The sequence below is a fragment of the Hyaena hyaena genome, unplaced genomic scaffold, assembly GCF_003009895.1.
Source record: "Hyaena hyaena isolate Hyena2069 unplaced genomic scaffold, ASM300989v1 scaffold_100, whole genome shotgun sequence".
In the NCBI taxonomy this organism is placed as follows: domain Eukaryota; kingdom Metazoa; phylum Chordata; class Mammalia; order Carnivora; family Hyaenidae; genus Hyaena; species Hyaena hyaena.
In genome coordinates, this window is record NW_024080732.1 from 1,414,311 (window position 1) to 1,442,283 (window position 27,973).

Below are 27,973 nucleotides of genomic sequence, written 5' to 3' on the forward strand. Positions count from 1 at the left end.
CCAGTTTCAACATTTAGAATTGTCCTAGAGAGAACTGTTACTGTGAAAGTAGAGGTCCACGTGATAGTAGCTAAGAAGTAAGCTAGGATAGGAGCCATGAGGAGCAAGAAGTCAAGAACCACTTCTGTGGCAGAGCAGCCGTTATATGGCTGACTCCTTCTAGTCATCCAGTCGCAGCTCAAATTTGCCAGATCAGTTTGTCTTAAAATGTGTATCGGGTACTCAGATGTGTCAAGTAGTAAATTGGGTCTCCTGGGAAGGCCTTCCACAGTCCTGTCATCCATGGTCCATATAGTAGGCACATAAGTGAGTGAGTGAATGGGTGGGGGATTGAGTGAAGGGAGTTATTAGGTAGTAGTTGTGTGAAATTGCAGAGGTGACCAGTGAAGGAAACAAGAATAGTGATATAGCTGTTTGTGGAAAGGAAGGATGGCACAAGTTGCTGTAATTTAACTTGTCAGAGAAGAGAGTCACTAGATAATGTCTGATGTTGATAAATCAAGAAACAGAAGTATAAAACATTTAGAGATATAAAATAACAACCCAAGATAGTAAAATTAGGAATAGTTAAAATGAGTTGTCTCTTAGAAGCAGAAGCACTCTGTAGGAGACTGTAGCTTTTTATGATAAGCCCCTTTTGTGTCTGATTTTTTTATTTTTTCTTTTTTTTTCTGTTTGTTTATTTTTGAGAGAGAGAGAGAGGGAGAGACAGAATTTGCGCAGGGGAAGGGCAGAGAGAGAGGGAAACCCAGAATCCAAAGTAAGCTCCAGGCTCTGAGCTGTCAGTGCAGAGCCTGATGCAGGGCTCAAACTCACGAGTCGCGAGATCATTACCTGAGCCGAAGTCAGACGCTTAACCGACTGAGCCACTCAGGTGCCCCTGATTTTCTTTCTTAAATCATGTTTATGCATCATTTGTTATTAAAAGCATAGTTAAGAGTTATTGTTGGCCTTGTTGCATACTGCTGCAATAATGCCTGTATCCCAGTAGAGCAAGTCAAATGAATTATTTGGCTTCCTCATGCGTATAAAAGTCATATTTATACTTTATCATATCGTATTGTATTAAGTATGCAATAGCATTATGTCTAAAAACAAATGTAGGGGCGCCTGGGTGGCTTAGTCAGTTAAGCATCCACTTCGGTTCATGTCATGATCTTGCAGTCTGTGAGTTCAAGCCCTGTGTCAGGCTCTGTGCTGACAGCTCAGAGCCTGGAGCCTGCCTTTAGATTCTGTGTCTCTGCTTCTCTCTGCACCTCGCCTGCTTGTACTCTCTCTCTCTCTTAAAAAGAAACATTAAAAAAAATTTTTTAATAAAAATAAATGTGCACTCTTTTTCTTTCTTTTTCTTTCTTTTTTTTACACTTTAAAGAGACTATTGCTAAACATTGCTAACCATCATCTCTGCTTGTAGCATATAAAAATCTTTTTTGCTGGTGGAGTGTTTTGCCTCAGCCTTTATGACTGCTAACTGATCAGGATGGTGGTTGCTGAAGGCTGGAGTGGCTGTGGCAGTTTGTTAAAATGAAATTTGCTATGTCAGTTGACTCTTCTTTCACAAATGATCTCTCTGTAGCAAGTTATGCTGTTTGATAGCACTTCAGCCACAGTAGAACTTCTTTCAAAATTGGCATCAGTCTTTTCAAACCCTGCTGGCTGCTTTCTCCGCTGTTATGTGACATTTTAAATCCTTTGCTGCCATTTCAACAACCTTCACAGTATCTCCACCCCAGGTCACTTTCTTTGCTTGCCCATATGGAGCCAACTACTCATTTATTACAGTTTTATCTGAGATTGCAGCAGTTCAGTCCCATTTTCAGGCTCCATTTCTTTTTTGGTTAGGTTGGTTGGTTTGGTGTTCTTTGGGTTTTTTTGTTTTTTTGTTTTTTTTTGAGAGAGAGTACGTGTGCAGGGGAAAGGGGCAGAGGGAAATAGAAGGAGAATCTTTTTTTTTTTTTAATTTTAGAGAGAAAAAGAGTGCACAAGTGGGGGAGAGGGGCAGGGAAAGAAAGAGAAAGGGAGAAAATCTTAGAATCTTAAGCAGGCTCCATGCTCAGCAAGGAGCTGGAAGCGGGGCTCCATCCCATGACCTGGGCTTATGACTTGAGCCAAAATCAAGAGCCAGATGCTAAACCCACTGAGCCACACAGGCACCCCCAGGATCCATTTCTAATTCTAGTCGTCTTGCTACTTCCACCACATCTGAGGTTATTTTCTTTCTTTATTTTTTTAAATTTTTTGACATTTATTCATTTTTTTGAGCAAGAGAGTGAGCAGAGGAGGGGCACATACACACGCACACACACAGAATCAGAATCAGGCTGCAGGCTCTGAGCTGTTGGCACAGAGTCCGATGTGGGGCTCAAACTCATGAACCGTGAGATCACGACCTGAGCTAAAGTCGGCTGCTTAACCGACGGAGCCACCCAGGTGCCCCTACAGTTAGCTTCTTCACTGAAGTCTTGAATCCCTCAAAATCATCCATGAGGCTGGGGATCAACTTGTTCCAAACTTCTGTTGATGTTGATTTGTTTCTTTACCAATTCCCATGAATCATAAATCTTCCTGTTGCCATCTGGAATGGTGAATCCTTTCCAAAGGTTTTCAGTTCGTTTCACCCAGATCCATTAGAGGAAGCACTATCTGTGGCAGCTACAGCTTTACCAAATTTGCTTTTTTAAAAAATATTTATTTATTCATTTCAAGAGAGCAAGCACAAGTGGGAGAGGGGCAGAATAGGGAGGGAGAGAGAGAATCCCAAGCAGGCTCCATGCTGTCAGCGCAGAGCCTGACTCAGGGCTCAAACTCACAAACCACAAGATCATTACATGAGCTCAGATCACAAGTCAGACACATAACCAACTGAGCCACGCAAATGCTCCCTAAATGTGCTGGTTAAATAATAAGGCTTGAGAGTCTAAGTTATTCCTTGATCCATGGGCTACATAGTGGATATAGTGTTAGCAGGCTTGAAAACAACATTAATCTAATTGTGATTCTCCATCAGAGCTCTTGGGTGACCAGGTACATTGTCAATGAGCAGTAATATTTTTAAGGTCATCTTTTTTTTTTTTTTTTGCAAGCAGTAGGTCTCAGCAGTAAACTTAAAATATTTAGTAAACCATGTTGTAAGCAGATGTGCTGTCACTGGGACTTTGTGGTTCCATTGGTGGAGGACCGGCAGGGCAGATTAGGCATAATTCTGAAGGGCCCCAGGATTTTCAGAATGGTAAATGAGCATTGGCTTTAACTTAAACTCACCAGGTGCATTAATGTTTAATAAGAGAGTCGACCTGTCCCTTTAAGCCAGGCATTGACTTCTCCTGTCTAGCTGTGAATAGCATCTTCTTCCAATAGAAGGCTATTTCTCATCTACATTGAAAATCTGTTCAGTGTAGCCATCTTCATGAATTATCTCAACTCCTCAATATCCTGGATAATGTGTGGTGTCACTTCTGTATCAGCACTTGCTACTGCATCTTGCACTTTTTGTTATGGAGGTAGTTTTTTCCTTTTACCTCATGTACCAACCTCTGCTAACTTAAGACTTTTCTTCTGCAGCTTCCTCACCTCTGAGAGTTAGGGTCTTGCTCTGGATTAGGCTTTGCCCTAAGGGAATATTGTGGCTGATCTTTCCAGGCCACTAAAACTTTCTCCATATCAGCAGTAAGGCTGTTGTTTCACTTTATTATCATTTGTGTGTTCACTGGAGTAGCTTCAAACTTCTAATTTTCTTCAAGAACTTTTCCTTTGTATTCACAATTTGGCTATACTATTTAATACAAGAAGCCTAGCTTTCAACCTATCTCGTTTTTCAACGTGCCTTTTTCACTAAGCTTAATCATTTCTGCCTTTTGATTTAAAATGAGAGATGCACAACCTTTCACTTGAACACTTACAGGGCATAGTAGGCCTAATAATTTCAGTATTTTTATGTCTCAGAGACTAGGGAGGCCTGAGGAGAGAGAGAGGCTAGTGGGGGAAGGAACAGCTGGTCAGTGGAGCAGTCAGACCACACTCAGCAGTTACCAACTAAATTCACCATCTTATATGGGTGCGTTTGGTGGCACCCCGAAGTAATTACAATAGTAATATCAACAGTCACAGATCACCATAACAAATACAAGAATAATGAAAAAGTTTGAAATATTACAAGACTAATCAGAATGTGACATGAAGTGAGCAATGCTGTTGGGAAAATGGTGCCTATAGACTTGAGACTGGATTGCCATAAACCTTTAATTTTTAAAAATGGCAGTACTGAGGAGTACAGTAAAATGAGGTATACCTGTAGTCTCCTTTTTCTGTGTGTATGAAAAAGACTTTTGCCAAATATACAGGTATACATCATTTGAAAAAAGAAAAAAAAAGGAGGAAGGTGCAGAAATGGATTGAAATAGTACAGTGACATGGAATAGAGCCACTGCTCTCTTCTGAGAAAAGAGTCATGCATTTTTAGAAATCTGACAAATTATACAACTGGCATTTTAGCTTCATTCATTTATTCAACAAATGTTCCTGGAGTGCTCTCTGGAGAGTGTGTGAAGTGAAATCAGCCTGAAGAGGCCTTATAAACCTTTGTAAAGATTTTGACTTTGAGTAAGTGGGAAGCCACTGGAAGATTTTTTTTTTTTTAAAAATTTTTTTTTAATGTTTTATTTATTTCTAGGAGAGAGAGAGACAGCGTGAGCAGGGGAGGGTCAGAGAGAGAGGGAGTCACAGACTGAAACAGGCTCCAGGCTCTGAGCTGGCAGTCAGCACAGAGCCCGACGAGGGGCTCGAACCCACAAACCGCGAGATCATGACCCAAGCGAAAGTCGGACACTTAACCGACTAAGCCACCCAGGCGCCCCAGCCACTGGAAGATTTTTGAGCAAAGTAGTCATGTGATTGGAGTTTTGTATAAATGGATTATTTTGGCTACTGTACAGAGAATAGACTAAAGGGAGGCAAGGGCCAAATTTAGAAGACTACTTAAGAAGCCACTGCAGAAATCCAGGCCAAGAAAAAAATTATGTTCGCTTAGATTGGAATTTAGGGCTTGTAAGAAGCGGTCAAAATAAGTTTGAAGGTAGAGCCAATGATATTTGCTGACAGATTGGATGTGGGTATGAAGGAAAGATGTTAAGGATTATGGCTGAGCAACTGGAAGGATAGAATTCCTTTTCACTGAAATGGTAAAGACTGGAGGGAGTGGGAGTGAGGAGTAATTAAGAACTCTCCCCTTCGATAGTTTAAATTTGAGATGCCTGTTAGACATCCAAGTGGAAGTGATGTCCTCTTTGGGGTTCCAGGCTAGAAAAAGAAATGTGCAAGTTATCACTGAATAGAGGAGGTGTACAGCTGGGAAACTGGAAGCTAACACTCTATATAAAGAAGAAAAGCTGTAGGGCACTCCAATGGCAGGGAAATAAAGAGGGATTGACTAAGGAGACAGGGAAGCCTGGTAGGCTGGTACAGAAACCCACAGAGTAAGGTGTCCTGGTAGCCAAGCCAAGGAAATGCTTGAAGGAGGAAGATGTGATCAGTTGTGTCAAACGTTGATTGTGACATGAAGGTGTCAGGAGTGATCCTAATGAGCAGTTTTGTAGAATGGAAGGGCCAATAACCCAGCTGGAATGAGTTTAAGGATGAGTTTAAGAATGAGTTTAATGGAGGATGGAGAACCAGAATTAGAAATGATGGTTAACTTTTGTTTTTACAGCTTTATTGAGATATAATAAGCATATAATAAACCATTCATGTTTTGATGTTGACATATGTATGAATATGTGAAAACAGTACCACAATTGATATAATGAACCCATCACCCTCAAAAGCTTCCTCATGACTCTATATTCCCCCTCCAGTCCCTAGCTCTGCTTTGCACTGTAGATTTGTTTGTATCTCCTAGACTTGTATATAAAAGGAATCATACATTGTATACTTTTTTGTCTGATTTTTTTCATTATTTTCATGTTGATGGTATCAGTAGTTAATTCTTTTTTATTGCCAAACAGTATTCTCTTGTATGCATATACTAGAATTTATCCACTCACCTGTTGATGAACATTTGTGTTGTTTCTAGTGTTTCTCTATTACAAATAAAACAACTGTTAACATTTTTTGTAAGTCTTTGTGTGGCCATGTGCTTTTATTTCTCTTGAATAAGTAGTTACTGCTTGGGTCATGTGGTTGTTGCATTTTTAATTTTTTGGGAAAAATGCAAAGCTGTTTTCCAAAGTGCTTGAAACATTTTAAATTGTCGCCGAAGGTGTACAAGGCTTCCATTTGTCCTACATCTTTGCCAACACTTGGTATAGCCAATATTTTTTATTTTAGCCTTTCTAGGAGTGTATTGGTATAATACTGTGGTTTTAATTTGAATTTCCTTCATGATTACTCATGAGTATTTTTTTGTGTGCCTAGTTGCCATTTACATCTAATTTGATGAACTATCTTCAGATAGAAAGAATGAATCCTGCTTACTCTTTTATATTGCTCTGCCTGTTCAATGTTCCTAAATAGTGTAAATGTGGAATGTCAATTAAATGTGTAAAACTGCCTTTAATTCATAATGGTAATTCACAAGTGATTATGCTGATGCCAGTGTAATTGGAAGAAATAATTGCTGTCTTGCTATATTCTAACAGGTTGCAGCGTTGCAAGAGGAGAAAAGTAGTCTTTTGGCAGAGAATCAGGTATTAATGGAGAGACTTAATCAGTCTGATTCTATAGAAGATCCTAACAGTCCTGCAGGAAGAAGGCATCTGCAGCTCCAAACTCAATTAGAACAACTCCAAGAAGAAACATTCAGGTAAAAGACCACTCACTAGAGTCTGTCTGTTAAACATTTGGTAACTGACTTTTAAAGTTAAGAATATAGTGCTAGGACTATGCCACTCTGGTGCTATAAAATGCTAGGTGGCTACAAACCAAAGGAAGATGTAAAATAAACAATTTCCCCAAATTTTCCCATGTGACACGAAGGTAACTTCACATCTAGGAAAAATTCTGTCGAAGCCACACGCTCAATATAATCTGAAAGACAGTATACCTCAGTTGTTCTTGTGAGAAAAACATACAAGAGCCACGCATCCCACAAATCTGTCCCACCCCATCCTCCTAGGCTGTTTGAGGCAAGTAAAAGGCAGAGTAACAAAATTAGAGGAAGACAGAAAAATATGAGGCTTGAGGGTAAGTTGGAGAGATCACCAGAAAGATTAAATTCACTGGAAATCTGAAATCACTTTTAAAGCAGAAAAAGCAATTAAAACACAAACTTCACGGAAAAGATTTCAATGTCAAGTGCATTGCCTTAAAGGACCAGATACCATGAAAACATAGCGGCACTAACATAAAGAGATTGGTGCCCTTTGCAGGTACTTGGTTTAAAGAGACACAATAAAAAGGCCAAGTGCATAATTTATAAAGATAGACTTTTTTCTCTTTTAAATTTTTTTTTAATGTTTTATTTATTTCTAGGAGAGAGAGAGAGAGAGACAGTGTGAGCAGGGGAGGGTCAGAGAGAGAGGGAGTGACAGACTGAAACAGGCTCCAGGCTCTGAGCTGGCAGTCAGCACAGAGCCAGACGCGGGGCTCGAACCCAAGAACCGCGAGATCATGACCTAAGCGAAAGTCGGACGCTTAACCAACTAAGCCACCCAGGCGCCCCTATAAAGATAGACTTAAAGGGCAAGCTAACTTAAAGGGACTAAACAAATCTTCTGGGATATGAAAAGACCAAAAGGAAGGGAGAATGGCCCTTTGGCAATTGGATGCTAAAAGGGAAAAAAAAAAAAGGAAAAATTGGGCATCCTGCCAGATAAAACAGAACCACAAAATTGAAGGAATTATCAGTAAAGAATATATTTTGCTGTAACAGAAAAAAATAAACTATATTTAAGTCTTTTCTAACCTTGGAAATAGTCTGTCCCCTGTGGTCTACATGAGCAATTCAAGATGTGGTGTGCAGACCCCTGCAGGTTTGCAAACACTCTTTCAGAGAGGCTTCCAGACCGTCCCTTTTCTAACTGCACGTCTATGCCAGGATGGATTTCTTTCACATATTTCAGCCAAAAAGGTGTCCCAACAGGTCAATAGAGAAATAGCTATGACAGCCCAGCTGTCTTCTGTTAAACTGGATTATTTGAATCACAAAAATATAAAACATCACTATTCTTCTCCCTGTTTTTGTGTTTTAGGATATAGTTATTTTTCATAAATGATGTGTTGTCTATATTGACATAATGGGTTTTTTGCTGTTATTTTCAATATATTTAGATGTTTCTGTTTTAATTTTTACTTATAAGTAAATATCAATAGATAAAACCTGTATAAAAGCTCTTTGAAATGTCAGTAATTATGAAGGGGTCCTGAGACCAAAAACTTGGGTAACTCTTCATCTTTATCTTGACCTTCTAAGACAGAATTGGTAGATAGTAAAATCTAAGTATGACTGTACCCTTTTGTTTCTAAATTGTGGCACGTTTTGTTTTGTTGTGAAGGGGGGCTGAGAGGTGGGGGGTAGGGGAGAGAGAGAGAGAATGAATTCCATGTAGGCTTTGCACTGTCAGTACATGGAGTCCAGTGCAGGACTCAAACTCATGAACTGTGAGACCATGACTTGAACCAAAAGCAAGATTCTGATGCCTAACCGACTGAACCACCCAGGTGCCCCTCAGTTGTGGTTAGTTTTTAAACTATGGTTTGGGGAAGTGGTAATTAGAATTGCCCTGTGTATTCATTATAAAGGAAATAGTGTCTCAATCTTTTATTTATTCTAGAATACCTGTTTTGATACATATTGCAATTATTCTTTTGAACCACTTAAACACTTTAAGTTACTTCTTAGTACTACATATTTATATCTCTCAATATTTATTATTCCTTATATTCGTATATAATTCTTTTGGCTTTTCTGTATTATGACCTTGTATCTAATTTTTTTTCTTTTTTGATCATAGATACAAGTTTTCAAGTTTTAAGTCTCATAGATTGTTTTAAAGAAATTATTATTAATTTTAATAGATGTGACAGTGGTATCAATGTGCTTTTAATTTTTTTTTTAATGTTTTTATTTATTTTTGAGAGAGAGAGTCAGACAGAGCGTGAGTTGGGGAGGGGCAGATAGAAAGAGAGGGACACAGAATCCAAAACAGGCTCCAGTCTCCAAGCTGTCAGCACAGACGGGGCTCGAACTCATGAGCTGTGAGATCATGACCTGAGCTGAAGTCAGTTGCTAACTGACTGAGGCGCCCAGGTGCCCTTCATACATTATTTTTAATCACAATAGGTACAATATATTCTTTCAATGGTGGGATCTGGCAGTTACCATTTAATTAAATCATCAAACTAAGCAGCACAACCCACAGTGTACACAGTGTCGCCCATATGGTCTTTTTGCCAGATATTTAAAATTAATGTAATCATGAGGAAATAATCAGAATAAGGAATATCCTTAAAAATAGCTAAGACTACTCAAAAAAGTAAATAAAATAGGAGCTTATTTTTCTTTATTTTTTATTTTTTTAAAAATGTTTATTTTTGAGAGAGAGACAGAGTGCAAGTGGGGGAAGTGCAGAGAGAGAGACACACAGAATCTGAAGACAGGCTCCAGGCTGTGATCTGTCAGCACAGAGCCTGACACGGGGCTCAAATCCACAAACCGCAAGATCGTGATCTGAGCCAAAGTCCAACGCTTAACCAACGGAGCCATCTAGCTGCCCATCAAAAAAGTCTATGTTAATAAAAACTAAAAGGAGTAAAATACAAAAGGAATAATACAACTAAAGATAATGTGAAAATTTTCATTGGATCACGGATCAAGGTGGAGAGAGGGAACATTTTTACTACAGTTGGAGAAATTTAAATATGAACTACATATTAGATAATATTAAATTAATATTAATTGTCTTAGATATAATGATAGTATTGTGATAATATATAAAAGTCTATCCTTATTGCTAAAGTTTAGGGGTCAAGAGTCATGACATCTGCAGCTTCCTTTCAGATAGTTCTCAAAAGAAATGTATGTGTGTATATTATGTATGTGTTTACCCATAAAGTGAGTGAGAGAAAGCATATGAGGCAAAATGTAAGCAGTAAGTAGATGAATCTAGAAAAGGGTATGCAGATATTCATTGGACTAGTCTTTAAAATTGCCTATAGATTTTAAATATTTAAAAGTAAATAGTTGGTGGTAGAGGAGACTTAAATCCAGTTTTCTAGACAATGATAACATCTGGAGCATAAGCATTTACTTCCACTTTTCCCTCCCTTACATCAAAACCAACAAAAATAGTTTAAAAAAACTACTAACATCTGATAATATGAATATTTTTAAAATAACAGCAACTCCAATCCAGTACAGTACTGTATTAAAATAAACTTTATACTAGGATTGTTAACCTGTTAGATATTATTAAGTCTATTACAATAACTATTAAATTTCTTATTTTAGCTCTTTCAACCCATAAGTTAAAGGAGCAGGAATAGTATAAAATAAGGTTGGAATGTGAAATTCTCAGTAAAGAACAAGAGGATAATCTGTATTAATCTAGTATTTAAGTTTTTTTCTAGGCATTCCAAAAATCCTGCCTTTGCCACTTAGGAGCTGTGTAACTTTGGACATGCCTCCATTTCATTCACTATAAGATGGTCTAATAATTACCTACCCTCTAGAATTTTTGTCTTAAATGAGCATTAAATGAGTTAACATATGAAAAGTAATGAGAATATTGCCTGGCACATAAATACAATTTAGTTATTACTTTTCTGGGAAATGAAATAAAAATAAATAAGATAAAAATTTTGGAATGACAAAAAGTAAATGATCATTATTTATAGATAACAGGTTGGTCCACCTAGAAAATGTTAAGTGAATCAACCAAAAGTTTTCAGAACCAGTAGACACTTAATGGGGATAGGGTAACTCTAAGACATTTGTATAGGTCATAAGATGTTCTAGCAATAACTAGTTAGTATCATCAGGAAAAGCTTGTTTTTGTAAGTATATAAGTACCTAAAGAATAATAAAATTTTGAAGGACTGTGAGGAACTTACACAACAAAAACTCTGTCGTACATAAGAAATATTTCAATATATGAAGAAAGATAACATATGTTTACTTTGGGTTTTTTACACATTAAAAAAATTTTTTTTAATGTTTACTTTACTTATTTTTGAGAGAGAGAGAGAGAGAGACAGAGCATGAGCCAGGGAGGGACAGAGAGAGAGAGGGACAAACAGGCTGTCTGTCAGACAGAGCCTGACATGGGGCTCGAACTCACGAGGTGTGAGATCCTGACCTGAGCCCAAGTCAGATGCTCAACTTACTAAGCCACTCAGGCACCCTTGGTTTTTTGTTTTTTGTTTACATGTTTATAACAGAGTATTGTAAGAATGCCATTTTCTCTTAAATTATTATATAATTTGAATTTGATTCCAATTCACATTTTATGTTCAGCCAGAAGTATTGATGAGCAGGAGATTCCCAGAACGTTTACACTCAAACTATAATGAGGGAGTACTTGCTATGTCCATTGTTGAAATGTTATACACCTGTACTAATTTTAAAAGCTTGGTACTGGTGCAGTACAATACAGACAACCAATAACACGAATGAAGATCCAGAAACCAACCCAAGTGTATACATAAATGTGTAATATGACAAAGGTGGCATTTCTAATCAATAGGTAAAGGTTAAATTATTTGTTAAATGGTTTTGGGATAGTGGGTAAATATTTTGGGAGGAAAAGTTAGATTCCTACATTACATCATATACTAAAGTGAATTCCAGAGAAAATTGAGAATTTTAGTGTTAAAAATGAAATCCTATAAATACTAACAGAAAAATATAGGATAAAAGAAAAAAGCTTTCTAATTATACAATAACAAGTAAAAACTATAAGGTAGAAAATTTATCAGTAGAGTCACGTAAAATTTAAGAATTTCTGTTAAATTAAAATACTTCTACAAATTAAAAGTAAGTAAAGGAACACCTGAGGGGTTGCCTAGGTGGCCCAGTTGGTTAAGCATCCAACTCTTGATTTTGCTTCCAGTCATGATTTTGTGGTTGGTCAGGCTCCTTGCTGGGTGTGGAACCTGCTTAAGATTCTCTCTATCCCTTCTCCATCCCTTCCCTACTTGTGCTCTCTCAAGAAAAGTTTTTTAAGTGGAGGGCACCTGGGTGGCTCAGTCAGTTAAGCATCCGACTCTTGGATTTCAGCTCAGATCATGATTCTCGCTGTTCGTGGGGTCAAGCTCCATGTCATTGCTGCCCCTCTACCCCACTCACAAGCTCACTTGCTCTTGCTCTCTCTCTTAAATAAAAAAAAAGTAAATAATCAACAAGAAAGATTTGTGACATTAGAGACAATCTTGTAAATCAAAAGGAAAGATTTATGTTAAGTAAAACAAATGAGAAGTAGGAACAGTATTATCCATATTTGGAGAGGAAAAGACCTATTAATAGCAACCAGACTAAGATATACTCAAAAATATTAACAGTATTATCTACTTGGATTAATACATATTTTTTCTTTCTTGCCCTTCCGTATTTTATAAATTTTCAGCAAGGAACATCTGTTAATTTCATAGTCAAAAATAAAACTTTAAATAAATTATATGTGCTGTATTTGGGAAAATATTACATGATGTCTAATTTGCTAAACAGAGAAGTGGTAGTCAGTTGTTATGATTCCACAAGCCTTAGACCACTGAAATCCATTTTCAAGATAGTTAAAACTTGGAGATAAAACTTACGATCACAAAAGTGGGAGACAGATTCATGAGTTTATTCTCATGTTTGTTATTTCATTTTACTTTTCTAAGGAGAAATATTAGATAGTAAATAGCATTTTCTTGGTCTCTTTTGTTTTGATTACAGACTAGAAGCAGCCAAAGATGATTATCGTATACGCTGTGAAGAGTTAGAAAAGGAAATCTCTGAACTCCGGCAACAGAATGATGAACTAACCACTTTGGCAGATGATGCTCAGTCTCTAAAAGATGAAATAGATGTTCTTAGGTAAACAGTTTTCCTGTCTTTGTGGCATCTCAGGCCTGTTATCACCCAGAACAGCTCTGCCACTGATGTTACAAACTCTCAGATCTCTGAATAGGAGGGTATTTAACTGGGTTCAGATTCCAGTGCTACCTTTTATTTAACCTCTCATGTAAACATTTTCTCATCTGTAAAATGGAGATAATATACCTCCCTACCTCAGATTTAGAGGCAGAACTAAGTGAGTTTTTATTTCTAAACCGTTGGAACAGTATCTGGCAAGTAAGTGCTGTATAAATGTTTGTTGAATAGAAACTAGTCTCCGACCATCACTTCATACTTGTGTAGTTCTGGAGCTTCTCTTATAATGACTCCTTTTCTTTAATTTCAAGTCCTCTGGTCACTTAGTCTTCCTCTTTCTCGGATACTGTCACACCCCACGATGCATCATTTCCTTGCTGGACTGTTTTACCTGCACCTCAACTGTTCTCTCACTAAACGCCTTCACTCTCTGCCACCTCGATTTGCCACCATTCCACTTGTGTGATCTATCCTTTGTTGGATCATTCCAGCCATTTACAGTTTTTGCTCTTTGAATACTGAGAATGAATAGAGAACAATCATATAGTGATAGAGTTTTGTCCTACTACAGTTCCATGATCTTTACTCTTCGTTGGGCTCTTATCTGTAGTCCACCATTCTGCTGCTCATGATAGCTGGCTCTGTCTCCCGTTTCTCTCATAGCTAGTACCTGTTTCCATAACTCTTCTCACTGGACACCTCCCCCTCCCCCACCTCTCAATGCCTCAGTCTCAGTAGATGACATCGTCTCCTACTGCAACAAGGAAGAAGTATGAGCTGTGGGACTCTACATGTCCTGTACTTCCTGCACCTCCTAACTGCCCTGCATTCCCACCTATCTTTTCCTTTTTGCTTTTAGAATGTAGACTTGTCATTCTTTCTCATATCCAGCGCTGATTCCTTCTTCAGTGCTCTGGGTCTCAACACTTCTTGCTTACACAAGGACTGTGTTCCATCCATTATCATTTCTCTTCGCATTTGGATCTCCCACCTTAGCATATATTTATATGTTTAGGTCTCTCATCTTAGAAAAAAGACTTACTACTCTCTCCTTCCCTCCAGAACAAATTTAGATTATACAAGGTAAAATTTACATTCTCTCCTTCACTCCCTAAAATGTGCCCTCTCCTTACCCCCCCCCCCCCCCCCACTGCTGCATGGAAATGGCTGTTCCTGTGGTCACTAATGTCGTTCTATTTGCCAGATCATTTGGACACTACACAATTTATTTTGCTTCTGTGTGATATGTCACTGTGCTGGCTACCCCTCCCACACACACCCCATCACCACTACTTGCTTTCCTTAAATTATATGACATTCTCTATCACAAGTTTTGCTGTAATTTTGGTCATATTTTTTAGCCTGAACAAAACATTAATCTAGAATCACCTTTGGTCTTATAACTTCATTGGAAATGTGTTCTTTTCTGGCAGTCCCTCTTGGTTTAGCACTATTAAAACAGCTTTACAGCTCTGGATGTGTTTCTGATTTCTGATCTCCCATCTCATTCTAGACATTCTTCTGATAAAGTGTCTAAACTAGAAGGCCAAGTGGAATCATATAAAAAGAAGCTAGAAGATCTTGGTGATTTGAGGCGTCAGGTTAAACTCTTAGAAGAAAAGAATACTATGTATATGCAGAACACTGTCAGTCTAGAGGAAGAGTTAAGAAAAGCCAATGCAGCTCGAAGTCAACTTGAGACATATAAGAGACAGGTAAAAAGAATAGTAACAAAGTTTCTTAATGATGTTTTCAAGCAAGCTCTCCATTATAACACTGTGGCTTACCAAAAATCCACTGACTTTTGTTTTCACAGTATTCTGGTTTTTACTTATGAAACTTAGTTCTTTTTTTCTACTAAGTTCTTAATTTTAATTCTAGTATAGTTAACGTTAAAACTTAGCTCTTATCCAGAGGTTACTGACTAGTCTCTATAGCAGATCCTTTTATTGTCTTTTATTTTTAAGTTATTATGTAATACTTAAGAAATACCCAAAAGTAAAAGAATAATACAAGTAACTATGCTTAAAAAATAAAACATACTCTTCCCCTCTTCATTACAGTAACCGATATGCTATTTTGTAGTTTTCTTTCCGTGCATCTCTTTATTCTTTTGGTGCATATATATTTACTCATATACGTATGTATATGTATAATGTGTAACATTTTTGACATGTTTCAGAAGTATATAAATGATACAGTAAAAAGACTCTTCTGTGCTTTACTTTGCTCCATATATTTGTGAGATTTGTTTATGTTGACAGGTATAGTTTTATTTGGTTCATTTGTACTGCTATATTGTATCCTGTTGAGTCATGATACCACAGTTTATCCATTTTCCTATCGAAGGACATATAGGATATTTCAACCTTTCTTTTAATTACAAGAAATGTCTCTATGAATAGTATTGAATATGTTCTCTTCTATACTTATATGTAAGTTTTGTAGCTATAAGGAATTTCTTCCTTAGAGTATCTTCATTTAATGAGATACTGCTAAATTGCTGTTCAAAGTTATTACTAACCAGAAGTTTGTATGAATCCCTGTTGTTCCACATCATCACCAACACATAGTATGGTTGTACTTGAAATTTTGCCAATTGTATGAATATGAAATAGTGTCTCCTCATGGTTATACTTTGCATTACCCTAATTACAAATATATTTACTGATTACATTTCTTTTATGAATTGCCCATTTTTAATCTTCTATTCATTTTTAAAATTGTGTTTCTTTTTCTTACCGATTTCTTAAAGTTCTTTATATGTTCTTGCTATTAATCTTTTGTCAGTTACACTTGCTACATTTATTTCCTACCAATCTGACCTTTCTCTTTACCTTTTTTAAGATTGATTAGCTTAATGTAATGAATTTTAAATGTCTTTTTATGATTTATGCCTTTTATGTTTTAAGAAACAATTTCCTACATAAGGATGTAAGGCTAATCTCTGTTTTCTTAACAAAGATTTAAAAAGTTAGTTTTGCACAATTAGGTCTTTAAATCACAAGGAATTAGTTTTTGTGTAGGATGCTAGATTAAGGATCCATTTGAATACTTTATTGTCTATGTAGGCAACCAGTCAACCTAGTGGCATTTATTTAATAGTCAGTCTCTAAGTCTATCTTATCACATACCTAAAGTTTCTATCTTAAATGTGAGTTTGTTTCTGGGTACTCTCTTCTGTTTCATTGGCTTATTTGTCTATTCTGATACCAATACCCTGCTTCCTTATTATTTATAAATTTTTAGTAATTTTGTTATATGATAATACAGACATCCACACCTTGTTCTTTTTCGAAACGGTCTCTTAGATCTTTTCCTTTCCTTTATATCCAAAACGTTTGGGAATTAGAATTGCATTGACTCTGTTGATTAATTTGGGGAGAATTGACATCTTTATGACAGAGAGTGTTCCTATTGGTCAATATATCTTTCCATTTATTTAGGTCTTCAGTATCTTTCAGATATGTAATTTTCTTCTAAATGTCATGCCCATATTACATTTACTTTTAGGTACCTTGTTCAGATTTTGTAACAGCAATTAGCAAAAGAAAGGATACCATTTTCAGTTTGTTGTTTATTTATACAATTGAAATCAGTGTCATTTTACAGCCATGTTAGATTCTCATATTACTTCTGATAATGTCTGTAGGATCTCTTGTCAGAAGTCATATAGAATACAAATAAAATAGTTTTCTTTTTTCTATTCCATACCCTTTTTTTCCTTCTTAATCAGCATGTTTGACCTGTAATACAACTCAGAATAGAAGTAATCATATTAGGCAACAATTTTTTGTTGATTTTATACAGAATGCTTGAAATATTTTACCAGTGTATTTTGCTCAGGGTGCCTATCTTAAATGGATAAACTTAATTAGCTCCTTTTCTTACACTATTGAGATATTTCCTATACTGCTCTTCCTTTCTATTAATGTGATGAATTATATTAATGGATTGTCTTATGCTTAAGCCATCCTTGCATTCCTGAATTAAAACTCATTTAGTCACTGGAGATTTATTGTTTTCACCTTATTAGATTTGCTTCGTTCATTTTACTTAGAATATTTTGCCTCTATGATTCACTTAAAGTTTTCTATCTCATACTTATTTGATTTTTGGCACCAAAACTATGCTAGCTTAAAATGAGTTGGAGAAGTTTTAGTAGAACAGCTCTGTATACCATGAATACTGGCAAGTTTTTTGCTGGGTATATTTCTTTTATTTTTCTTATTTTTTAATGTTTATTTATTTTTTGAGAGACATTGTGTGGGCAGGGGAGGGACAAATAGAGAGGGAGTCACAGAATCTGAAGCAGGCTCCAGACCCTGAGCTGCCAGCACAGAGCCCAAAATGGGCCTTAAACTCAAAAACCGTGAGATTATGACCTGAGCTGAAGTCGGACATTCAAACAACTGAGCCACCCAGCTGCTCCCTGGCTATATTTCTTCCCAACATTTTATTATGCAATTTTCATACAGTAAAGTTGAAAGAATTAGTGAACTTGAATGTGGACTGAGAAAATACCCAAAATAAATATAGCCCAGAGAAACTATACATGACATTAAAAGATGTCAAATTAAAATGAAATGATTCCAGAAATTATTAATATTCCAGAAAAGAGAACAGCAAGAAATACAGAAAGACATTATTTGAAGAAAGGATGTATGAACATATTTTTAGAACTAATGAAGGACAGGGGCACCTGGGTGGCTTAGTCGTTTAAGCGTCCGACTTTCGCTTAGGTCATGATCTCGTGGTTCATGGGTTCGAGCTCCGCGTCGGGCTCTGTGCTGACTGCCAGCTCAGAGCCTGGAGCCTATTTCGGAGTCTGTATCTCCCCCTCTCTCTGACCCTCCCCTGCTCACGCTGTCTCTCTATCTCCTAGAAATAAATAAAAATATAAAAAAAAAAAAAGAACTGATGAAGGACATCAGAGATAGTATTTACAGTGCTTTACAAACAAAATAAATAGTCTACAGCTAGAAATATTGCAGTGAAAAAAAATATTGCAGTGAAATTCTGTAATATGCTAATTCTCTCCACCTATTTTTCTGATCTGGAGCTTAATATACTTTATTTTTCAATGATCATATTTTTATTTTTAAAAGTTCATTTTGAATGTTCTTTCAAACCTGCCTGACCATCTTCCTTTTATAATTTAGATTTTCATCTTTATTTTTCTTTAAGTATTAAATCTAGTATTTTATAACTGATAATTCCGGTCTGAAATCCTTTCAGGTCTTATTCTACTATTTTGTTGTTATTGTTAATGTTTTTCTGACTGGTGTTCATAGTGACTTCTTTAAGGCTCTGCTCTTTCATTTGGCTCCTCTTCATCTTCAGGAATATTAGGAGGTTTGGGTTGATGTTTTCCTTCAATGTATGGTTTGTTTATACCGCATTTTTCACAGCGCTATCAACCAAGACAACTTTAAATTAATTGCCTGAGTTAGGATTTACTGGATAAGGCCTTTTGTAAAAATGGAAACATAAATCTACATATTAGCAGGCCATAGTTACAGACTTTCAAGTTACACGGTTTTAAACCCAGAGGACTCACTTTATGACAGGCAAGCTTCCTTACTGATTTTTCCAGCTAATGGATTATTTCCTAACCTACCTGTTTACTGACTCAGCACCTTTTAGAGCCCAAGATGGTTTAAAAACTGGTCTTCCTTTACATTCAACGCTCTGGTTTCCTGGTATTAGCAGTTGGTACATCATGGAACCTATAGCTTCTATACAAACTTCCCACTGCAGTTTCAGCCCCTGAAGCTTTCTCTTACTTTCTTGTAAGCGGAGCTGTACAATGGGACTTTTTGTCCCCTACCATTTCTTTTGCTTTGTGCTGAGTTTCAGACCCCTCTGTTATGTTCATTACAGGAAATGAAAGTCTGTCCTATATGTTCTTTAGTAATTTTGTATATTGTTACTTTGGATGATCTGAATTTAGAACCTATAATGTCTGACCAGATTTTTGTTACTAGTTCTTTCTGTTGGGTTAGGCTGCTATATTGTACACATTTTAATTCTTTTTTATTTTTATTTTTTTAGTATTTCTTGGGAGATGGGGAGTTTTCATAGCTCTGTGGAAGAAAATAGTGATAATTTCTAATGTTCCAAATTTTAAAAATTAATGGTACCTTTCTGTATCAGGTGGTAGAACTACAAAATAGATTATCTGAAGAATCAAAGAAAGCAGATAAATTAGATTTTGAATATAAGCGGCTAAAAGAAAAAGTTGACAGTCTTCAAAAAGAAAAAGATGTGAGTATACATATTGGGCTTTTGGGTTTTGAGTACCCCTAAAATTAAGACGGTGGTATTTAACTCATATTTGTATTATAATAATTCCTTCTATTTATAAATTAAAAATTAGGGATCCTGTTTGTTTTTAAATGATAGAAGATTCACAATTGTGTTTCGGAAATAAATCTAAAATAAAAGATTAAAAGACTGTTTTTACTTCCACTCTAATTTCTCTTGTATACTTTTGTGTTTTCTACCACTGTTGTTTCTCATATTGTTCTGTTCATGACTTTGTATAAATTTGAATAACTTTTCTGTTTTCTGTGTACTCTAATACAAAGGACACAATTCTTTTTGTTGTTCATCATATCTTAAATCTTTTAAAAATATTTTTACTTTGTCATGGTTTATGAATATTTAAAGTCTTAGCTATCTGATCTTTTTATGTCTAATGAAAGGAATGTTATTTGTATAATATACTTTAGTAGCGATGGAGTAGACAGTTTTGTTATCTTTAACTGTGCATAACATATTGCCTTGCATGTAGTAGATATTTTATATTGTTAAATATTAAATTTGTTGTAATTTTGTCCTTTTATGATCCTTCTATGGAATATCAAAAGGTGAAACGTGCCCATGTTCCCTACTGTTCATCACTCTCTTAGGTAAGGCAAAGACCACTGATGAATAAATTCATAAAACTTAAGACTAACTTTTCCTTATTTCTAATGTCCCTGCAGAGGCTAAGAACAGAAAGGGACTCTCTGAAGGAAACTATCGAAGAGCTTCGTTGTGTACAGGCTCAAGAAGGACAGCTCACAACTCAAGGTAAAAACACTTTAGTAACTCAAGCAAGATCATTTATTTCTTATAGTATCAGTAGAAATTTTGATTCATTTTAAGATGCCTGCACCAGTGGATGAAAATGAAAAATTGGTGAAGAGGCATGAAGTTGATATAAATTATAAACTGTTACCCAGAGTTTGTGGCAAATAGGCTGTAATTAATAAGACCAGATTTACTTGCCAATTTTTATATTTTAATTATATGTAAATGTTTGAATTTTATTAGATCAAAGGCATAAACATTTGTTAAATCATCTGGAAAATTTTATCCTGGAAAGTTTCTTTCTTTCTTTTTTTTTTTTTTTAAATATTTTTATTTATTTCTAGGAGAGAGAGAGAGACAGCGTGAACAGGGGAGGGTCAGAGGGAGGGGGAGATACAGACTCCGAAATAGGCTCCAGGCTCTGAGCTGGCAGTCAGCACAGAGCCCGACGCGGGGCTAGAACCCACGAACCACGAGATCATGACCTAAGCGAAAGCCGGACGCTTAACCGACTAAGCCACCCAGGCGCCCCTATTCTGGAAAGTTTCTTATGACCTCTTTAAAAGCCAAACTTTAGGGGCACCTGGGTGGCTCAGTCAGTTAAGCATCCGACTTCGGCTCAGGTCATGATCTCATGGTTCCTGGGTCCCGCGTTGTGCTCTCTGCTGACAGCCAGCTCAGAGCCTGGAGCCTGCTTCAGATTCTGTATCTCCCTCTCCCTCTGACCCTCCCCTGCTCACTCTCTCTCTCTCTCTCTCTCTCTCTCTCTCTCTCTCTCAGAAATAAATAAAACATTTACAAAAATTTTTTCTTTTAATAAATAAAAGTCAAACTTTAGAAAGTTTTTTAGTTAGTGATTGGTTTTTTTCCCCTGCCTGAGATGTGAGGTGGAGATCAGTGTACTGTGGGACTTCCGGACAAAGTAGAACTCTGCTCTTCTCACAGGGAAGGAGCAGACTTAGCTTGAAGTTAGTCCCTTCCACTTTTGTCATCATGCTGGCAGATGGCCTGAACGGTGACTTATGCAGCTTCACACTTTGTTCACCCCCACTCCAGTAACCAGCCCTTGGCTTTTCAGTTACACCAAACTAGAATTCTTCGTCTCCTCTGACTACACCCTCCATTTTCTCTCCTCTTCATTCCTTCTGCCTACCTCATTTCACCTTTAACCCCCTGTCTGTTGTTTCTGTTTCTGTGGATCAGTTCTCTTCTGGCCTCATTTTCCAGCTCACACAGCCCGCCTTACAGCCATTTAATTGTGTTCTTATCACCACTATCTTCCTTAATGTGAAAGCATGTCAGACACCAGTTTTTTTCTCTATTCCAAGTTAACCAGGGCCGGCTAAAGACAGTTATGTATCTCTCTTTTTTTCAGTTTTTTATTTAAGGCATAATTGACATAACATTGTGTTAGTTTCAAGTGTACAACCTACTGATTTGATATTGGTGTTTATTGTGAAATGATCACCATGCAAAGTCTCATTAACATTCGTCAACATACCCAGTTACAAACTTTGTTTTCTTGCGATGAGAACTTTTAAAATCTACTCTCAACAACTTTCTGTATGCAGTATAGTACTACTGTCGTCACCATGCTGTACATTATATCTGTGTGACTTAATTTGTTTTCTATCTGGAAGTTTTTACCTTTTGACCCTTTCACCCATTTCACCCATTTTGCACCCCCCCCCCCCGACCTCTGGCAACCACCAGTCTGTTCTCTGTGTCTGTGGCTTGGTTTTTTTGGTGTGTTGTGTTTTGTTTTGTTTTTAGAGTCCACATAAGTGAGATCACACAATATTTGTCTTTCTTTGAGTTATTTCACTTAGCATAATGCTGTCAAGATTGCATCGTATAAAAATGGCAAGATTTTATTCTTATGATTCATATATATTTATATATCACAATTTATCCATTTATCAGTTGATGGAAATTTAGGTTGCTTCCATGCTTTTTTTTTTTAATTTTTTTTACATTTATTTATTTTTGAGAGACAGAGCATGAGCGGGGAAGGGGAAGAGAGAGATGGAGACACAGAATCTGAAGCAGGCTCTGAGCTGTGAGCACAGAGCCAACGCAGGGCTTGAACTCATGAACCATGAAATCATGACCTGAGCCGAAGTCGGATGCTTAACAGACTGAGCCACCCAGGTGCCCCACCATTTCATTGTTTAAAAAGAAACTCATAAAAAACTTCAGTAAATTAGGAAGAGAGCTAGAAAGAGAACTTCTACAACATGATAAAGGCTGTATGTGAAAAACCCACAGTTCACATCATACTCGATGCAAGACTAAAAGCTTTTGCTCTAGAGTCAGAAGCAAGACTACCAACTGTCACCACTTCTACACTTCAATTGAACATAGACCAGCAAGTTCTAACTAGACCAATTAGACAAAAATATGTTTTAATCTAAATTGGAAAGAAAGAACTAAAACTATCTTTCCAGATGGCATGATCACAAAAAACATCTGTTAGAACCAGTAAAATGAATTCAGCAAAGTTGTAGGATGCAGCTCAGTTACATCAGCAGCAAAAACATATATGTAAACACTAATAATGAAAAATTCAGAAAGGAAGTTAAGAAAATAATTTTTATATACCAGGATCAAAAAGAATAAACTACTTAGGAATAAATTTAACAAAGAGGCAAAGACTTGCACCCTGAAAACTGCAAAACTTGTTGAGATGATAATACACCACTACCAAAAACAATCTACAGATTCAGTGCAGTCCTTATTAATATATTGTTGACATTTTTTACAGAAATAGAAAAACCTATTCTAAAATTAATATAGAATCTCAAGGGACCCTGGATAGCCAAAACAGTCTTGAAAAAGAAAAAAGTTGGAGAATTCATCTAATTATTTCAAAACTTAATATAAAGAAAACAATCAAAGTAGTGTGGTATAGACATAAGGACAGACATATAGACCAGCGGAATAGAATAGAAAGCCAAGAAATAAACCCTTCCATATGTGGTCACTTGGTTTTCTTTTTTTTTTTATTTAAAAATTTTTTTTCTTTTAATGTTTTCTTTATTTCTGGGAGAGAGAGAGACAGTGTGAGCAGGGGAGGGTCAGAGAGAGGGAGACACAGAATCTGACTGTCAGCACAGAGCCCGACGCTGGGCTCGAACTCACAAACCGTGAGATCATGACCTGAGTCAAAGTCGGACGCTTAACCAGCTGAGTCACCCAGGCGCCCCATGATTTTCAACAACAGTGTCAAAACCATTCAGGGAAGGAAAGGAAAGTCTTTTCAATATACTGTGCTAGAAAAACTGGATATCTATATCCAAACATGTATTTTTTTAAAAATTTTAATTAATGTTTATTTATTTTTGAGAGAGCGAGAGACAGACAGAGCATGAGTGGGGGAAGGTCAGAGAGAGAGGGAGACAGAGAATCTGAAGCAGGCTCCAGGCTCTGAGCTGTCAGCACAAACCTGGATGCGAGGCTTAAACCCACAGACCTTGATATCAAGACCTGAGCCAAAGTCAGAGGCTCAACCGACTTGAGCCACCCAGGCACCCCTCTAAACACATATTTTTAAAAATGGACTCAAAAAGGGTAAAAGACCTAATGTAAGGGCTAATCCTATAAAACAGGAAAATTGCCATGACTTTGGATTTGGCAGTGATTTCTTGGAATTGATACCAAAAGCTAAAGCAACAAATGAAAAAATTGATCTTTATCAAAATTAAAACTTCTGTGCATCAGAGAACACTTCTAACAGAGTGAAAAGCATCCCATAAAACGGGGAGAAAATATTTGTAAATCATATATGTATATTCAATAGGTGATTGATATCCAGGATATATAAAGAACTTATACAACTCAACAAGAAAAAACAGCTAAGCTCACAAATGGGTAAAGGACTTGAATAGATAATTTCTCCGGAGAAGATATGCAAATGGCAAAAAAGCATATGAGAAGATGCTCAATATCAAAGTCATTAGAGAAATGCAAATCAAAACCATGAGATAGTTTACCTCCATTTAGATGGCTATTACCAAAAAAAAAAAAAGAGAAAGGAAAATAAGTGTTAGGAGTCATGTGGAGAAATTGGAACTCTTGTGCATTGCTGTTAGGAATGTAAAATGGGAAGCCAGTGGTGGAAGAGTTTGGTGGTTCTTCAGAAAGTTAACCATTAAATTACCACATGATCCAGCAATTCCATTTCTAAGTAAATATCCCAAATAATTCAAAGCAAGGACTCAAGCAGATACTGGTTTACTAGTGTTCATAACAGCATTATTCACTGTAGCCAAAAATGGAAACAACCTAAATATACCTCAACAGACGAATGAATAAAGAAAATTGTGTGTGTGTATGTATATATGAAATATAACTTGGCTATGAAAAGGAATGAAGTTCTGATAAATTCTGCATATGGAGTTTTCAAAACATTATGCTAAGTGAAGTAGACACAAAAGGATGAATATTGGTAAGATTCTACTTATATGAGGTATGTAGAATGGGCAAATTCATTGAGACAGACAGAAAATAGAATAAAGGTTATGAGGAGCTAAAAGAGAAAGGAATGGGGAGTTATTGCTTAATGGACACAAAATTTGTGGTTTTGGGTAAGAAGTTTGGGAATAGTGGTGATGATTCCACAGCGTAGTGAATGTAGTTATTGCCTCTCTTAAAAATTGTTAAAATGATAATAATAATGTAAGGCAACTGTGATAAGGTCTTTTTCTTGACTAAAACAAAGATTTTAGATATCAAAATTAATGCTCAAAGTAGTGTTTCATATAGAAACTAAAGGAGATCAATATATTCTCTCTTAAACCTTGCGCCCATGTTTGTGTATTTGTAGGGTTAATGCCTTTGGGAAGTCAAGAATCTTCGGATAGTCTGGCAGCAGAGATTGTTACACCTGAAATCAGGTAAGGAGATCATGAAATTCAGTCATAATGCACAATATTCCTGGAGAAAACTTACTCCTCTACAATATAAAGAGGATCAGTTTCTTACACATTATTACTAATTTCAACATGAACTCAATATTAAATGTCCATGTTTTCAGTCTGTTAGAAGCTTTCTTCAATTGGCCCAGGAGACATTGTCCCACTTGGGTAGGACAGTATTTCACACATTCACAGCAAACTAACTTATTTGTGCTTGGGGGTTCTTAACAGACATTTAGCAGTGAAACCACTTGGCTTAAAAACAAAGGTGTGCCTACCCGACAGTCTGCAAAATAATTAGTCACTAAGATGAAATGGTCTGGGAAAGATATAGTAGAAAGATGTATCTTCCCATCTCTACTACTCTTCCCTCAATACTAACTTCTAGTTTTTATTTAGTGATAGCATTTTTAAAAAAAAAATTTTTTTTAATGTTTATTCTTAAGAGAGAGAGCGGGGAAGGGGCAGAGGGAGAGAGAGAGGGAGACACGGAATCTGAAGCAGGCTCCAAACTCTAAGCTGTCAGCACAGAGCCCAACATGGGGCTTGAACGCATGAACCGTGAGATCATGACTTGAGCCAAAGTTGGATGCCTAACTGACAGAGCCACCCAGTCGCCCCAGTGATAGCATTTTTAAACTTCTATTTCTTTCAATATATGCCTGCCTTGATGTGTAAGAATGAAAAATTAGAGGAGAGGCACCAAGTGTCTGGCAGAAGAAGAGTGATTAATCCTGAATATTGCTTTTACCTTCTTGGGGACTGTTTGCCCCCTTTTAAAATTGACAACTGGCCTTGATTATTCATAAAATCTTTGGGTGGCATTAAATGAAATAATGATTGTGTAAGGGTTTCATAAACTTTGAAAGTTACAGTTGGCATTCAGTTACTTGTCGAATAAATGAAGACAATGTTTATTTTGGCATTTATTTAAGGAGGACAAACAAAAGGAGAATGTGTGCACCAACACTGAAAGCATCTTGTATGCCTTTTACTTTTCTACCTTCTGATGCACTTTATTATTGGACCAATAAAATTTGTAGAATGAGTGATCATTTGTTATCTATGAATGCTTCTAAATACAGAGCTACATATTTAAAAAAAAAACCCACAAATTTGAGGAAGCTTTTAGATTATGCAGTTGGATTTTTAACCTGAGGAAAAGGAACAATGATAAAAATTCAACAAATAAAATGGCTTTTTTGAGTATGACTCATCATAAAGTCAAAATATATTGTCTCTAGAAGAGCGATCATCAAGAAAATGAAATGGTAAAAGAGATGAAATGTAACACTGTATTAGTTTTAGGTGTACAGCCTAATGATTTGATATATGTCTGTATTGTGAAATGATCACAGTAAGTTCAGTTAACATTCATCACCACACGTAATTACAATTCTTTTTTTTTCTTGTGGTGGTACAACCTTTCTTTTGAGCAATTTGACAGACTTGTCAAATTACTTTTCTAGGTATTAATCCTAAGGAAATCACTAATAAAGCTGATCACTGCTAACACATCAAAGCTCAAAATTGGTACAAATTCCAAATAATTGTGCATTGATTAAATAGCAATTCATCTACAGTATATTCTTTAACATGGCATTTATTCTGTTTATCACTAAAGTATAATATTTAATGGTATGAAAAGATTGTGCAAACTTAAGTATGAATAGCAGATGCAGTTCTGAGAACGTGGCTTGTTAACAAGAATACAGCTTCACATATTTATAGGAATGTGTGGACTGCATATCTTGAGGGCTTTCTTCGTTGAATATTATATCTTGACACCAGTGATTGATAGTTCAAGAGCATAGCATTAGAGGTTATGTTTTTTGATGAGAACTGAAAAACAAGCACATAAATGCACTCACAGCTATTTAAACCAAAAAGGAAATCGAATTTTGAGGTATCTTTCATTACAATCATAATGTTTGGAGATGCTGTTACATTCAGATTATCCATTATAAAAAAAAAAAAGTATTGAAGACCTGAATGTAATGTCTTAGCAAATTATAAGAGCTAAATTCTTTGCAGTATTTTATTTTTCATTTCTGTTCTATGTGTTAAATCTTAATTGTGAGTAGCTGGATTTTGGTAACAGTATTGTATCAGTGTACTACATAATCAGTTTTTTTGTTCTTTCAGGGAGAAACTTATTCGTCTTCAGCATGAGAATAAAATGTTAAAAATTAACCAAGAGGGTTCAGACAATGAAAAAATTGCCTTATTGCAGAGTCTTCTGGATGATGCAAATCTACGCAAGAATGAACTGGAGACAGAGAATAGGTAAGATTGATTGTATGTAGGCAACAGCATTTAGTCACAGGTTTTCTCTGTTATCCTTGATTTTGATTCCCTTAAACAAAAATTTGGATTGTATATTGAGTAGTGATAATGTGTTATTCCATTTCATTTTAAGAGTACTTTAATCCACTTTTCTACTTATAGATACACTTGCATAAAAGTGTTGTGCCTCTTTATAATAGCATTCTCCTCTTTATTTCTTCAAGCAAAATGATACCAACCCCCCACACTTTTCCCTTTCTAATTACTAATTAAAACCAGAGGATTTTTAAAAGTCTGATAATTAATTCAGTCTCTCACAATTTCAGTTCTATTCATTATGAGGATAATAGTTTACCCTGTTTTTTTTTATTTTTAAATTTTTATTTTATTTATTTATTTTTTTTACAAATAGTTTATTGTCAAATTAGTTTCCACGTAACACTCAGTGCTCATCCCCACAAGTGCCCTCCTCCATGCCCATCTCCCCCCTCCCCCCCATATCCATCAGTCCTCAGTTTGTTTCTCAGCATTCAAGAGTCTCTCATGGTTTGCCTCTCTCCCTTTCCCCCACCATTTCCCCCCTTTTTCTCCCCCTTGTTCCTCAGTTAAGTTCCTCCTAATCCTCCTA

At 36.3% G+C, this 27,973-nt stretch overlaps 1 protein-coding gene across 2 annotated transcripts in view; it reads left to right on the plus strand.

The window, feature by feature from the left end:
• HOOK3 (hook microtubule tethering protein 3) overlaps positions 1–27,973 on the plus strand; it is a 111,565-nt gene that overhangs the window by 52,911 nt on the left and 30,681 nt on the right. For both annotated transcript variants that reach the window (XM_039235581.1, XM_039235582.1), the window contains exons 9-15: positions 6,633–6,796; positions 12,869–13,009; positions 14,580–14,781; positions 19,223–19,333; positions 20,056–20,143; positions 24,969–25,038; positions 27,205–27,345. In XM_039235581.1, the coding sequence (XP_039091512.1) occupies positions 6,633–6,796; positions 12,869–13,009; positions 14,580–14,781; positions 19,223–19,333; positions 20,056–20,143; positions 24,969–25,038; positions 27,205–27,345 (917 nt within the window). The remainder of the gene's footprint in view (positions 1–6,632; positions 6,797–12,868; positions 13,010–14,579; positions 14,782–19,222; positions 19,334–20,055; positions 20,144–24,968; positions 25,039–27,204; positions 27,346–27,973) is intronic.